Raw genomic sequence first — 14,682 nt, 5'->3', positions numbered from 1 at the left:
CTGAAAGGACCAGCAGATAACATTGTTGAAGTGTTCTTCATATTTGAACGGTCACGGGAAAGGGAGCAGTACTTCAGATTTGAAAAGGGCAAATATTGTCCCACTTTTCAGTAAAAGAGAATAGGTATTTTTAAAGTATGGGCTAGTGACCTTCATTTTATTTTTTGACAAATTTCCAGAACAAATTATTAAAGGAACAATTAACATTCACCTAGAAATGGAAACAGTGATCTTGAAGAGCCACCATGACTTCATCGTGAACATAGGTCATGGGAATCATCACATACAGTTACATACAAATAGAACGTATTGTAATAAAAATTAGTTACATAGTTTATGTGTTGTTAAAAGTTCCCCGTACAAATTCTAGATACCTTTTGCTTGCTTAGTGTCATTAAATGAAATTTTTTTTAAGCATTCAGTGGTTTGAACTAAGTAAAAATATCTGGAGAAAAATTAGTGATCTGAAAATTACCCATTATTTTCAGTATTAATTTGATTTATAGTCTGTGTTGCATACCCTATGCTCCTGTTCTGGGATTTCCTCCCTTGTGCCTACCCATTAAAGCCAATCTCAGATTCCTCTGTGAAACCGTTATCTTCGTTAAACCCCAGATACTTTGTGCTTATTTGATGCAGTATTTTCTTTATTTGTATATTTTCATATCCTCCATTATAGTATAAACTCTAGGACAGATAACCATGTCTTATCTAGACTGTGTCTTCCTCACTCCCTGTCACACAGGAAGATAGGTATGATGTTATCCAAAGTTTTATAATAATATGGATTCCTGTACTAATTTCTGGCAGAACAATCAAAATGTACTCACTGACATTTCTCTAAAGTATACAGCTTTTTTTTCCTGCAGAATTACTGAGCTGCAAATTCAGCTTGAAAGGGCCCTCGCTGAATTGGAACAACTTCACGACTCACGACAGCATCAGATGCAGCTTGTTGATTCAATAGTCCGTCAGCGTGACATGTACCCGCATTTTGTTGTCACAGACAACAGGAGTTGTCATTCCATTGCAAGGTAGTTTAAAAACATGTTATTTAAGCTTTCAAATGTTTTGGAAAAAAAATAGAATTTAATGTGTTTCTAAAGTCTACGTTAAGAAATTCTCTGATGCTAACAAAAGAATTTTATTTGTTGATTGTGTTCACTTGCCATTCTTGCTTTCAAAAAGTCACATGCACCTAAATGATTCTTGTTAGCATGACTCCATCTATCATTGAATAAATCAGTAAAGGACGCATATTCTCCAACTTGATCTAATTCAAGCAACTAATGCCTGTTGCTTTTTTTTTATGATGAAGTAAATGCAAAGATATGCAGGAAACTAAAAAACAGCTCTAATAACTAGTCTTCCTCATTTATTTTTATGAAGCTTCAAACTTAGAGGAGATTTCCCTGATGTCCACACCTAAACATTCTTCAGGTGTGTCACAGACCATCTCCACTCCTGCTCCAGTTTCCACAGTTGAGTCAACAGAGGCAGTGGAAGCCAAGGCTGCACTTAAACAGGTATTGCTCTTGTTTTACTTTCTCTAGGGCAGGTTTTAGAAGGAAAAGTTTTAAACATCATCCAATAATTGCTCTTAATGTTTAGTTGCAGGAAATTTTTGAAAACTACAAAAAAGAAAAGATAGAGCATGATAAAATTCAAAATGAACAAGTGGAGAAACTGCAGGAGCAAGTTGCAGATTTACGGTCACAGCATACTAAGATTTCTACACAGTTGATTTTGCTTCCAAACGGTAAATCAGTTTTGTTTAGGCTGAGAAAGTCATTTAATAATGTGCCATTTTGTTCAGAGATTAGTGAAATATAAAGAATGCCTTTCTTTTTCATTAGACTCTAGTATAAGTTCACTGTGGCTTTTTACGGGATTGTTTGGTTTTTTTAGCTAATCAATTTTAAGGATTCGATATATGAAAGTGAGTAGTTTAATTGGCACAATGAAGTGTTATTTTTACATTTCATATGAAATTTATTGCATGTATATTCCAGTTTGGTTACTTAACATAGAGCATCTGCTGTGTTGTTCTTCTGATAGGAGAATAAGGAATAAGCCGTGAATCACTTTTGGTCCAAGCATAGATTTCCCATCTAAAATCAGATCTCTTTGAAAAGGAAAAAATATATAGTCATACATTGCAAAATTATAGTAACTATAGGTTACATTCAGGTTTTATTGAAGCCAGATTTGGAAGAAAAGTGGTCCTATTTTTTGAACTATGTGGTATATGTTTTTGCAGTCCGTTTAGATAAAAGTTGATGTTTTAAAAAGTCATTTTGCTTAGTTTTAGAGCTATTAATTACTCCATTTATAATGTATTTTTGTTTTTTATAATGCAAGCTATGAAATGCTACAAGATAATGTCGAGGGATACCGTCGAGAAATTACATCCTTACATGAGAGAAACCAAAAACTCACTGCAACAACTCAAAAACAGGAACAGATCATCAACACAATGACTCAAGATTTGAGAGGAGCAAATGAGAAGTTGGCAGTTGCAGAAGTGAGATTAATTTTCCTTTTCTAGGTTTTACCTAAAAGTGCTCTTGCTCTTTTTTTATTTGAAGGACAAGTTTCTTTTCTTTTCAGTTTTTTTTAAACATAACTGTTTTATATGACTTAGATATTTTGGATCTTCCTGTTGGCTTATGGATAACAAATAATCTTTACCGTGCAGATGCTGTAGATCATTTGGTCATAGAAGATAAAGGTAGAGACTGGGATTAGGTCTGTGTTTCGTAAGTAGAAGGCAGTTGTTCTCAAAGTGTGGTCCTCAAAGTCAAAACCATTTTCATAATAATAAGAAGAAATCTTAATTTCTAATACTACAAACATTGATAGTTATGGCCCACATAAACAAAAGCTCTTTGGGGAAGAGAGGTTTTCAGTAATTTTTAAAGGGGTCCTGAGACCAAAATATTGGATAGTTGCTGATTTAAGCAAACTCTCAGATGAGGAAACTCCCTCTTCCAGTGAACCTTCTCCAAAATTTAGAGGCATAGAGAGTTGCCTGGAGTACTGAGGAATTGAGTAAATTACCCAGAATCATATAGCCAGCACATGTCAGAGGTAGGACTTGATTCTAGGGTTTCCTGGCCCTGAGGATGGTTCTCTGTCCAGTATGCCGTGCTGCTAATTAAGTTGGAAATTCACATTTACTAGTGTTCCAATAAGAGATAGAAAATTTAAGAAGCGGTCCAATTAGTTATCAGTGGCAAGCCATTAAGAAAATAAACTATTATGTAATTTTTGATTATCCAGACATAAAATAAGGGAATAGTAGAATGTTAGTCTGACTTATAGATCTTCACTTTTTCAGATCATTTTAAAAAGACATTTCTTTAACTTTAGGATGTATTTTTGTAGTATTTACCTGGTTCATCTAAACAGCCTACAGTGTAAAAGGAGACATTGCACAAGAACTAGGAGTAGGGGGGATATCAGTCAAATAATAAAACTTTTATTAAGTACTTACCATGTGCCAGACACCATACTAATCTCTGGAGATACAGGAGGCAACATGCAAATACATACAAAGCAAGCTATATACAGGATAAATAAGAATTAAAAGAGTAAAAGCACTGGAATTAAGAGAGGTTAGAGAAACTTTCTAATAGAAGATGGGATTTTGGTTGGACTTAAAGGAAGCTAGGAAGGTCAGTCGTCAGAGCAAAGAGAATGATCCAGGCGTGGGAGACAGCCAGCGAGAATTCCTGGAGCTGAGAGTTTGAATGTCTTTTTTGTGGAATTGCGGGGAGGATAGTGTGACTGGATTGAAGAGTATTTGTTAGGGAATGGGAGTAAGAAGACTGGAAAAGTAGGAGGGGGCTTGGTGGTTATGAAAGACTTTGAAGGCCTGAGTGTTTTGTATTTGATCCTAGAGGCACTAGGAGGACACTGGTATGGAGTCGGGGGAGGATGGAAGAGGGGGGAGTAATCAAACCTGTGCTTTAGGAAAATTGCTTTAGTGGCTGAATGGAGGATGGATTGGAGTGGGGAGAGACTTGAGGCAGGCAGACCCACCAGCAGCTATTAATGTAGCCCGGGTGTGAGGTGTTAAGGGCTGCACCAGAGAGGAGGCAGTGTCAAAGGAGAGAAGGGAGTAAATTCAAGAGAAAAGTGAAATCAACAAGCCTTAGCAACAGTTGGGCGTGGTAGGTAAGAGAGAATGAGGAGTGGAAGTGAAAAAAGCTAAAACTAAATGCTCCCTTCCCTCTAGAGGTTTTCACCCTGTTGATAAAAATAAATAGTTGACTGAGAGAACTGGGAAGCTATAACCATTTCCCATCCTAGAGTCATAGAAACCTCACTTCATTTCTGGAAATGGGAAGTGTCACCTCTCAGACTCAGTCAAAGAACCAGCCTAGAGTAGTATAGGTTTATCTTTATAGTATTTTTGTGGCTTGTGCTCCCTGTAGTAGGGAGATAAGTAACTAAGTATTCTGATTTTAAAACCTCTAAGCTTCTCCTGGGTTCTTGGTATTCCAAGGTGTTCTAAAACAAGTTTATTGGATCCCATGGGTGAGTGGAGAAAGCACTTATTAATCACTATGCTAAGTGCTAGGGGTATCAATAAACACTGTTACTGCTCTCAAGAAAGTCACATTCTTGTTTCCTAGACATTATATGAAAGAATTCAGCTGCAGGGCTGATGGAGAGTCTTGGAAATCCTCAGGGTTCAGAGGAGAGATGGATGATAAGGCCCAGGGTTCCATAGGGTGAATCAGCGGATGAAAGGCAGTGTCCATAAGGGATATACTGTCAAGGCCAATAGTAAGTCCTGACAATCTTCTGTCTCATCAGAAAGATTGTAGTTGGTGACTCATAGCTTATCCAAGTGGTGTAAACACCATGACAGGGTCTGGGCAGGTAAGGAGGCATAAAAGAAGGGTGACTTGCTGACAGTTCTCCTCTCCGGTAGTCCTACTCCCCATCCACACTTTAAGAATCCTGGGCAATTTGGAGGGACGGATTAAGTGAAGTTACAAGGAGACTCTGTTGGTCTTGTCTCTCCCCGTATATACATAGACTGATGGAATAGAGTCAGGGAGAGATTTGGTAATGGCATCCCCCACTGACCCCATTGGGAGAACTAAGTGGCCCCACATCAGTTGTTTATTATGATTGAATGATTCTGCTTTTCTTGATACCTTAACATCTTCTAGAATTTCTATTTGGTACGTAATAGGCATTCTATAAATGCTTATTGAATTGACTATGTCTTTGATTACTCTTAAGAGCCATATATGTCCTATGCACAAGCCTTGACTATTCTATAAGTTCAGCATTAAATTTGGCAGTGAAGTGTTTATAAATATTTTATAACTTTTATGATTTCATATTTAGACCAGATAGGAATTCTGTATTTTCCGTTTTTTCTCCACAAAAGTTATCATTGTCTTTTATCTTTTAAGGTAAGAGCAGAAAACCTGAAAAAGGAAAAGGAAATGTTGAAATTGTCAGAAGTTCGCCTCACTCAGCAGAGAGAATCTTTATTAGCTGAACAAAGAGGACAAAATTTACTACTAACTAATCTGCAAACAATTCAGGTATTCTACTAAAGTGGAGGGGGGGAGTATAATGTCTGTATAAAAGAAATATCAATTTCTATATCTTGTTAATATATATGAATTCTACTAGGGATTTTTAGATCTGTGAACTTTTTAAATATTTGATCACCATTTCAATAAAACTGGTTTAAAATCCTGTGCATTCTATTCTATGCATCTAAAAACATTCTGAGGGGTCTGAGCTTCACGAGATTGTGAAAGGGTCAATGTCACAAAAAAGTTTGGAACCCTAATTCTAGAGGGATGTTTGGAAAATATCATTCTTTTCATTCTTATGAGTTATTCTTGTTTTCATAAATTTCATAAACATTGAATTTGAGACCTTAAAATGTTATTTTTTCTGACTAAACATTTAAAAGGAAACTTACTGTTCTTCTCAGAAGTTTATCTCTGACAGAAAGAAATGAAAGAAATGTGTAAAACTACTTGTTTAACCTCCTGAACATGAAAATAAGGCCAGATCCATAAAAATATTTTTGTTCTTGACATAATTGCAAAATCTTGAAGCGTTTTATTGGCATTTTTCTCTGTGGTTATATACATAGTGCTTCACTTTGAGAAAAGTCTGAAAATAATTTCTTAGTATAGGTAGTCTGGTAATTAGTCTTGTTCAAGTAGATGTATGCTGTATTTTTTAAAATATTTCTGTTAGCAGGCTTTTACTTTGCGGTAGACTAAAGAGCTTATGATGCTTATCTTGATGGCCTTTTTTGATTCTTTCTCTCCTCACTGTTGCCCTCTCTTAGAACCCCTAGCTTTTTTCAGGCCTCAGCTCAGGTACTATGTACTGACTTCTCAGCTGCTATCTCTTCCTTCTCCTCTTCCCAATTTATTTTTTTTCTGTATTTTGTATGTGCATATATTGTTTCTAGCAAAAGAAGTTGCTTGAACTCTGGGACTGTTTCCATTGTCTCTTTCTCTTCCCATTGCCTCACACTTTTATAAGTGCAGAATAAATTTCTTTTATTAATTTTTTAAAAACCCTATGACATTTCTTTTTCTTAAGGGAATACTGGAGAGATCTGAAACAGAAACTAAGCAGAGACTTAATAACCAGATAGAAAAGCTCGAACGTGAGATATCTCAACTGAAGAAGAAATTAGAAGGTGAAGTAGAACAAAGACACACACTTACAAGAAATCAAGATGTAAGTATATTTGAGTAGATAATTATTGTGATTGAATTTTGCTTGTGTGAACTTAGTCAAGGCACTTATTAGCCTCTATAGGCCTCTGGCTGCAAATTACTTGGTCTAACTTAGCACATATTATTTCCCACCTGTGTGTTTTAGCTTGTCATTGCCAAAGCTCCTTCTTCCCTCAGTGCCTTTGTAAATGCTGTTTCCCATGCCCTAGAATGATCTCCCCCCTCATCCTCTGCCTATTGAAACCCATGTCTTCAAGGACCAGTTTCACTATCAGTCTGTAAGAAGCCTTTATTCCCCGAAAATATCATTAGTCACTCAAATCTTTCATAACATTTTATGTGGTCTCCCCTTTTGCAGCTATTGTAATTTGTTTCGTCATTATCTGTATACTTGTATACATTCCCTTATATATACTAGGTTTTAAACTCCTTGAGAGCAAAGCTATGTCTTGTTTTATCTTAATACTGCCATCATCTAGCATATTGCTATAGATGTTTAATAAATGTTTACTATTGAGTATTTTCTGTCAGCCCTTTAAGTGACCATAAGAAAGGAAACTGGTTTAAATCTCTGGTTTAAACTAGAAACATTCTTGAAATTTGGTGTCATAGTAAATAACATTTATCGTCTTTTGCAGGTTCACCTTTTAGATACAAAGAGACAGCTAGAGACTGAAATAAACCGTCACCTTAATACAAAAGAACTATTAAAAAATGCTCAAAAGGAAACTGCTACATTAAAACAACAACTCAATAATGTTGAAGCCCAGCTTGCTTCCCAGTCAGCACAGAGAAGTGGAAAAGGTAAATTATTAAAGTTTATGATATATCGTATATGTATGTAGATATACAGATAAATCCATCTTGCAAAAACTACATTATGGACCAGATAAGAGAGGAGGCAGTTACTAGAATTTATAGAGCATTAGGTTGGAAGTTTTAATCATTGTGAATACTTTTCATCCTCACATAAGAGCAGGACTAAATGATAATGTTTATTCTTGAATATGGGTGTGTATGGTATCCTGAGGAGGTAACCCTAACATGTTGCATTTGTTTTCCACCTGTTGAAAGCATTCAACAGAATGTCAGAAGTCCTCCGCTACAGCAGCCTCATTTTACATTGGAGGAAACTAAAGCCTAGAATGAAGTAATTTGTTCAAGGTCACTCTACTCAGGTAATGAGTAGCAGAACTACAACTCAAGTTCAAACCCTGTGATAACAAACTCTGTTCTTTCACTGCACCATGTGGTAAGGACAGTTAACGCATAAGAATGAAAGAGTCAAATTAAAAAGCACTATAGCTAATTAAGTTGATTATTTTTCCAGTAGAGTAGTATTCCTCTGTATAAGATGTCCTAAGAATTTTAGTGTAGTTTTAAGCTATTAAAACCTAAAACTGCACTTAAGACTTTTGGAATACCCTGTATTATTCATGGAAAGGTCCTAGGTAAAAGATAATTTTTCAGGAAGTTTTGTTTCCTGAAAGAAGTTCACAAAGCAGATAATCTTCTTTAAGTACTGGTTGCCAGATTTCTTTTTTTCACTTAAGAAAATGGACATGTATAAAACAATATGGACATACGCAGACAGTCATTGAGGTAGCATCCTTTTTAGAAAGAGAACAATGCTTCTGGCTAGAAAGACTCCCTAGACCTCATGTTTCCACATGAGCAAAATGAGGAGGTTGGTTTGAATTATCCTTAGTTTCAAGAGGAAGGTTAGTGACTCAGTTTGCTTCAACAGTCTGGCTAGCAGCTGTTGTGGGGGTGAAAGACCAACACAGGCCCAACAACAAGCACGCTACCAGCACGCTGCAAAAGCCCAGGTTCTTTTGATCTGCCTTTAGTAAGGAAAGCAACGTTAAGGGGTTGACGAGCTTACTTTAATTCAGCATGCAAATATCACTTACTTAGTTCAGGGGGAAAAGCCAGCACCCTGAACTTCGGAGCAAATACAAACAAATTACAAACATCAGACAGACAGACCAAATACAGTCCATAGTTACCAAAATCTAGGTTCAGCCCGGGAGCTCAAAATAGACTCAGAGAGTTGAGAAGTTCCTTTTGGGCAAAGAGTGTTTAGCGGAAAGCATAATACTTGGACTTCTATATCTTTAAACATTAATTTGTTCACCATTTATTATTAAGTACCTCTTGTGTACCAACCTTTTGCTTGGTGCAAGAGGAGGTATTGCAGACATGCCTTCATGAAACTTACAATCAAATTGTGGGGGAAGGGAGGAGAATAGACCCAAAGACAAATATTTATAAAAACTATATTACATAGAAGTGCAGTTAGAAACAAAGCATTTGGGTAGGGGGTGGTTAAAGAAGACTTCAGGTGGTATTTTGGATTTTTAAAAGGTGAGAGGAATCTCAAACATGGGAATAGATTGAGCCATCACACAGAGTAGAGTGTAAACTTCTTCGAGTTAGATGCTGTTTCTCTATGAGTTTCACTGCTTTACAACTGTGACCACATATTTTTTTTTAATTTTTAATTTTTTTATTTTTTAATTTATTTAACATATTTAGTTTTCAGCATTGATTTTCACAAGAGTTTGAATTACAAATTTTCTCCCCATTTCTACCCTCCCCCCACTCCAAGATGGCATATATTCTGGTTGGCCTGTTCCCCAGTCAGCGCTCCCCTCTGTAACCCCACTCCCCTCCTATCCCCTTTTCCCTTCCTTTCTTGTAGGGCAAGATAATTTCTACACCCCATTGTCTGTGTATCTTATTTTCTAGTTGCATGCAAAAACATTTTTTGTTGTTTTTGAACATCTGTTTTTAAAACTTTGAGTTCCAAATTCTCTCCCCTCTTCCCTTCCCACCCACCCTCCCTAAGAAGTCAAGCAATTCAACATAGGCCACATGTGTATCATTATGTATAACCCTTCCACAATACTCATGTTGTGAAAGACTAACTACATTTTGCTCCTTCCCAACCCATCACCCTTTATTGAATTTTCTCCCTTGACCCTGTCCCCTTTTGAAAGTGTTTGTTTTTGACTACCTCCACCCCCATCAGCCCTACCTCCGTCATCCCCCCCATTTATTTTTATCTTCTTCCCTCTTCTTTCCTGTGGGGTAAGATTCCCAATTGGGTATATATGGTATTCCCTCCTTAGGCCAAATCTGATGTGAGCAATGTTCACTCATTTCCCCCCTCATCCGCCCTCTTCCCTCCTCTCACAGAACTGCTTGCTCTTGCCTCCTTTATGTGAGATAATCCACCCCATTCTATCTCTCCTTATCTCCCTCTCTCAGTATGTTCCTCTCTCATCCCTTAATTTGATTTTATTTCTTTTAGATATCTTCCCTTCATCTTCAATTCACCCTGTGTCCTCTCTCTCTCTCTCTCTCTCTCTCTCTGTCTCTATATATAGATATCTATATATATATATACACACACACACACACACACACACACACACACACAGAGATATATATACATACATACATTCACCCATATGTATACATAAACATATATGTATGCATATTCCCTTCAGCTACCCTAATACTGAGGTTTCATGAATCATACTCGTCATCTTTCCGTGTAGGAATGTCAACAAAACAGTTCACCTTTAGTAAATTCCTTGCAATTTTCTTTTTCTTGTTCTTTTTCTTGATTACCTTTTCATGCTTCTCTTGATTCTTGTGTTTGAAAGTCAAATTTTCTATTCAGTTCTGGTCTTTCACTGAGAAAGCTTGAAAGTCCTCTGTTTTATTGAAAATCCATATTTGCCTTGGAGCATGATACTCAGTTTTGCTGGGTAGGTGATTCTAGGTTTTAATCCTAGCTCCATTGACCTCCGGAATATCGTATTCCAAGCCCCTTCGATCTCTTAATGTAGAGGCTGCCAGATCTTGGGTTATTCTGATTGGGTTTCCACAATACTCAAATTGTTTCTTTCTGGCTGCTTGCAATATTTTCTCCTTGATCTCGGAGCTCTAGAATTTGGCGACAATATTCCTGGGAGATTTCTTTTTGGGATCCATTTGAGGAGGCAATCGATGGATTCTTTCAATTTCTATTTTGCCCTGTGACTGTAGAATATCAGGGCAGTTCTCCTTGATAAATTTCTGAAAGATGGTATCTAGGCTCTTTTTTTGATCATGGCTTTCAGGTAGTCCAATAATTTTTAAATTCTCTCTCCTGGATCTATTTTCCAGGTCAGTGGTTTTTCCAAGGAGATATTTCACATTGTCTTCCATTTTTTCATTCCTTTGGTTCTGTTTTATAATATCCTGATTTCACATAAAGTCACTAGCTTCCACTTGCTCCAATCTAATTTTTAAAGTAGTATTTTCTTCAGTGGTCTTTTGGACCTCCTTTCCATTTGGCTAATTCTGCCTTTCAAGGCATTCTTCTCCTCATTGACTTTTGGAGCTCTTTTGCCATTTGAGTTAGTCTGTTTTTAAGGTGTTGTTTTCTTCAGTGTATTTTCAGTATTTTTTTGGGTCTCCTTTAGCAAAGTCATTGACTTGTTTTACATGGTTTTCCTTGCATCCTTCTCATTTCCTCTTCCCAATTTTTCCTCTACTTCTCTAACTTGCTTTTCCAAATCCTTTTTGAGCTCTATCATGGCCTGGGACCAGTTCATGTTTTTCTTGGAGGCTTTTGTTGTAAGCTCTATGACTTTGTTGACTTCTTTAGGCTGTATATTTTGGTCTCTTTGTCACCAACGAAAGAATCCAAAGTCTGAGACTGAATCTGGGTGTGCTTTCGCTGCCTGGCCATACTCCCAACCAACTACTTGACCCTTGAGTTTTTCAGTGGGGTATGACTGCTTGCAGACTAACGAGTTCTATGTTCCACGTTTGGGGGGGAGGTGCCAGCTCTGTCACACAGCACTCCTCCTTCCCCAAGAACCCCCAGCCCGGGCTGGGCTTAGATGTTCAGCAGGCTGTGCACTCCTGCTCTGATCCGCCACTTAATTCCTCCCACCAGGTGGGCCTGGGCCAGAAGCAGCAGCAGCGGTAGCCTGCCCCACCTCCGCTGCCCCCCGGGGCTGGAAGCCGACTGCGAACTCCTTCCACTCCTGCAGCTTTTCCCACAACCTTCTCGCAGTCTTTGGTGTTTGTGGGTTTGAGAAGTCTCGTAAACTGCCGCAGCTCACTGATTCAGGGGCGCTAGGGCATGCTTGCCCGGTTGCTGGTCTTGTTGGTCCACGCCGCTCAGGCTGGGCTCTGTTCCACTCCGTTCCCAGCTCCCAGCTCCGTGTGGGATAGACCTCACCCAGAGACATCCAGGCTGTCCTGGGCTGGAGCCCTGCTTCCCTCTGCTGTTTTGTGGGTTCTGCCGTTTCTAGAATTGGTTCAGAGCCATTTTTTATAGGTTTTTGGAGGGACTCGTACAGAGCTCACGCTATTCCCTGCTTACCAGCTGCCATCTTGGCTCCGCCCCCCTGTGACCACATATTGACATTTAAACATCTTCAATTGAATTGTGTCCTGAAATATCTGTAAGGAACATACTGCTTCTTTTTCCTTTATATATTGATTCAAATATCGTTCTTTTAGGTCAGCCTAGTACTAAAGAAGACATAGATGATCTTATAAGTCAACTAAGGCAAGCTGAAGAGCAGATTACATGACCTGAAAGAAAGACTCAAGACAAGTTTAGTAATGTGGAACAGTATCAGAGCTATGGTTCTTAGCTTAGAGGAATCCTAAACAAGGAAAAACAAGTAAGCAATATAACGTGAAGTACAATGACAGGTCTAAAATCTGTTGAAAACTTGGTATATGTAATTAATGTATGTTAACAGCCATTATTTATTTCAAGCATACTTTTAGTAGTAAAGATTCGTTTCACGTTGTACTTTTATTAGTAAATTTTTAATTGACTTTGATTTTTTCTTCATTCTACTTACTTTTCAGTGGTTGAGCCTTTTCAGTTAATATTCTTCCTGTTAACCATTTTAGAAGTTATTGTCAATCAAGTTTATATACATATTCCCATTTTAGTCACAGGTTAGACAGATTATACTTGGTAGTTTGAATATTGTTTTTCAAGTCCATCTCAGACACGTAACTGACTGTGACCTTGGACTCATGAGTCACCTAATCTCTGTGTCACGGGAATCTCTGTAGACTGTTGGTTCCTGAGTACATGTATAAGTGATTGGTATGCTCAGTTTACTCAAGCATTTATTAAAAACCTACTGTGAGAGAGACTTTCTGCTATGTGCTGGGGAAATCCCAGACAAAAAAATCTATAGCAATTCTTCCCTTTGAGGAACTTATATTGGGGAAAAACAGCTCCTTGGAAAATTAAAAAGAAAATAGATAAAAAGTAAATTGATAGAGGGGGAGGGCACAGGTCCATTTAACAAGATGGAGGGGTAGACATAAGGGAGAACTAGGTTTGAGTGAATGGGGACATAAGGAAGCTAGGGCTGATATTTGGGGGTACCTGGCAGTAGTAGTCAGGGAAGGGACATTTGGTGTTGTCAGTTTTAGTACTAAAGATTATACAAGAATTTTTATAGAACCATAAGGCAAGTAGACTGTCACACCCGTCACCTTCACATGGTAATGTTGATTTTGTCTCAGGGTGTCAAGTCTGGTATAACCTAAAATTAATTGTACTATTATTTTTTTACTTCTTATTTCTGTTGTCTTATGGCAAGGTGACAGAAGAGGTACGTAAGAATGTTGAAGCTCGTTTAAAAGACTCAGCTGAGTATCGGCACAACTAGAAAAAAAACTAATGGAAGCAGAGAAGGAAAAACAAGAACTTCAAGATGAAAAATGCAGAGCTGTGAGAGTATGGAGCAGCAGGTAAGACTTGAGTGTCAGCCTGTTTCCTTTGTGAGAAATTGTGGCTTCTCTCTTCTATGCTTCTCTTCTTATTACTAGCTTTCAAGATAACCGACATGTGATTTGCTGCTTTATTCCACTTTTCTTCTGCAGCTTTCATGCTTGCACTTAAAAACTGCCCTCCTGGCCCTTTGTTTTAGCCCCTGTTTATAATTATCACAACTTAAGGGCAGCTAGGTGGCTCAGTCAGTAGAGCACCGGCCCTGGAGTCAGGAGGACCTGAGTTCAAATGCAGCCTCAGACACTTGACACATGTTAGCTATGTTACCTTGGGCAAGTCACTTAACCCCAATTGCCCTGCCAAAAAACAAAATTAAAAAAAACATAATTATCACAACTTACTAATTGTTTACCTGTAGCTATAGAGATAATTTCAAATCACCAACTGTTATACATGTCTTCTTGTCTTACCTTTACACCAGAGCTGTCAAACATAAGCATTATCTGCCAGCAAGACTGGTGGATCCCAAACCAGAAACTGTAATTGGGAAATAATTAAAAAATGAGTAAAAATACATTACAACATAGATGATGTTAATATGTTGTTTTTTTAAGTCAGTATGCAACCTTGCAGGGATCCTTAGTATAGTTTAATGGCCCTATTTCTATTTGAGATTGAAACCACTGTTTTATAGTGCAAAAGTTTTCTAAATTTTATTTTTGTAATTTTAAAGCAAGTACACAATTAATTTGGGTTTTTTTTTCTTTCCTGCTATAGCTATCTGAATTAAAGAAGACTCTGTCCAGTGTTCAAAATGAAGTTCAGGAAGCTCTTCAGAGAGCAAGCACAGCTTTGAGTAATGAGCAGCAAGCCAGACGTGATTGTCAGGAACAAGTAAGTAGTTATGGTTTTAAAAATAGTTATTTCAGATCTTTGGTTACTGAGAGAAAACACTGGCCATCAGTTTAGTGATTGACAGCTAGCCTAATTAATAAATTGATTATTTGGACTTCCAGGAGCCAGGATGGCAGAGTAAGCTGTAAATCTCCCTGACTCTCCCATATTCTCCTCTAAACCATAAAATAGAACCCCAAAACAAGTCATGGAACAACAGAAGCTACAAAAAGATGGGGTAAAATAATCTTTTAACCCAAGAAACCTGGAAGATCACTA

The 14,682-nt window shown here is 37.7% G+C and overlaps 1 protein-coding gene across 1 annotated transcript in view; it reads left to right on the top strand.

Annotated features, from left to right (window-relative positions):
- Positions 1 to 14,682, top strand: part of TPR (translocated promoter region, nuclear basket protein) — an 81,874-nt gene that overhangs the window by 29,040 nt on the left and 38,152 nt on the right. Inside the window, 14 exon segments of the mRNA XM_036754725.1 lie at positions 870 to 987; positions 989 to 1,034; positions 1,390 to 1,526; positions 1,612 to 1,738; positions 1,741 to 1,759; positions 2,362 to 2,524; positions 5,436 to 5,570; positions 6,598 to 6,738; positions 7,376 to 7,541; positions 12,267 to 12,433; positions 13,379 to 13,436; positions 13,439 to 13,507; positions 13,510 to 13,529; positions 14,287 to 14,403. Coding sequence (XP_036610620.1) covers positions 870 to 987; positions 989 to 1,034; positions 1,390 to 1,526; positions 1,612 to 1,738; positions 1,741 to 1,759; positions 2,362 to 2,524; positions 5,436 to 5,570; positions 6,598 to 6,738; positions 7,376 to 7,541; positions 12,267 to 12,433; positions 13,379 to 13,436; positions 13,439 to 13,507; positions 13,510 to 13,529; positions 14,287 to 14,403 — 1,483 coding nt within the window.

Source organism: Trichosurus vulpecula, chromosome 4, assembly GCF_011100635.1.
Source record: "Trichosurus vulpecula isolate mTriVul1 chromosome 4, mTriVul1.pri, whole genome shotgun sequence".
Lineage (NCBI taxonomy): Eukaryota > Metazoa > Chordata > Mammalia > Diprotodontia > Phalangeridae > Trichosurus > Trichosurus vulpecula.
The sequence above is the reverse complement of the archived record's forward strand: the minus strand, read 5'-3'. Positions and strand labels throughout refer to the sequence as shown.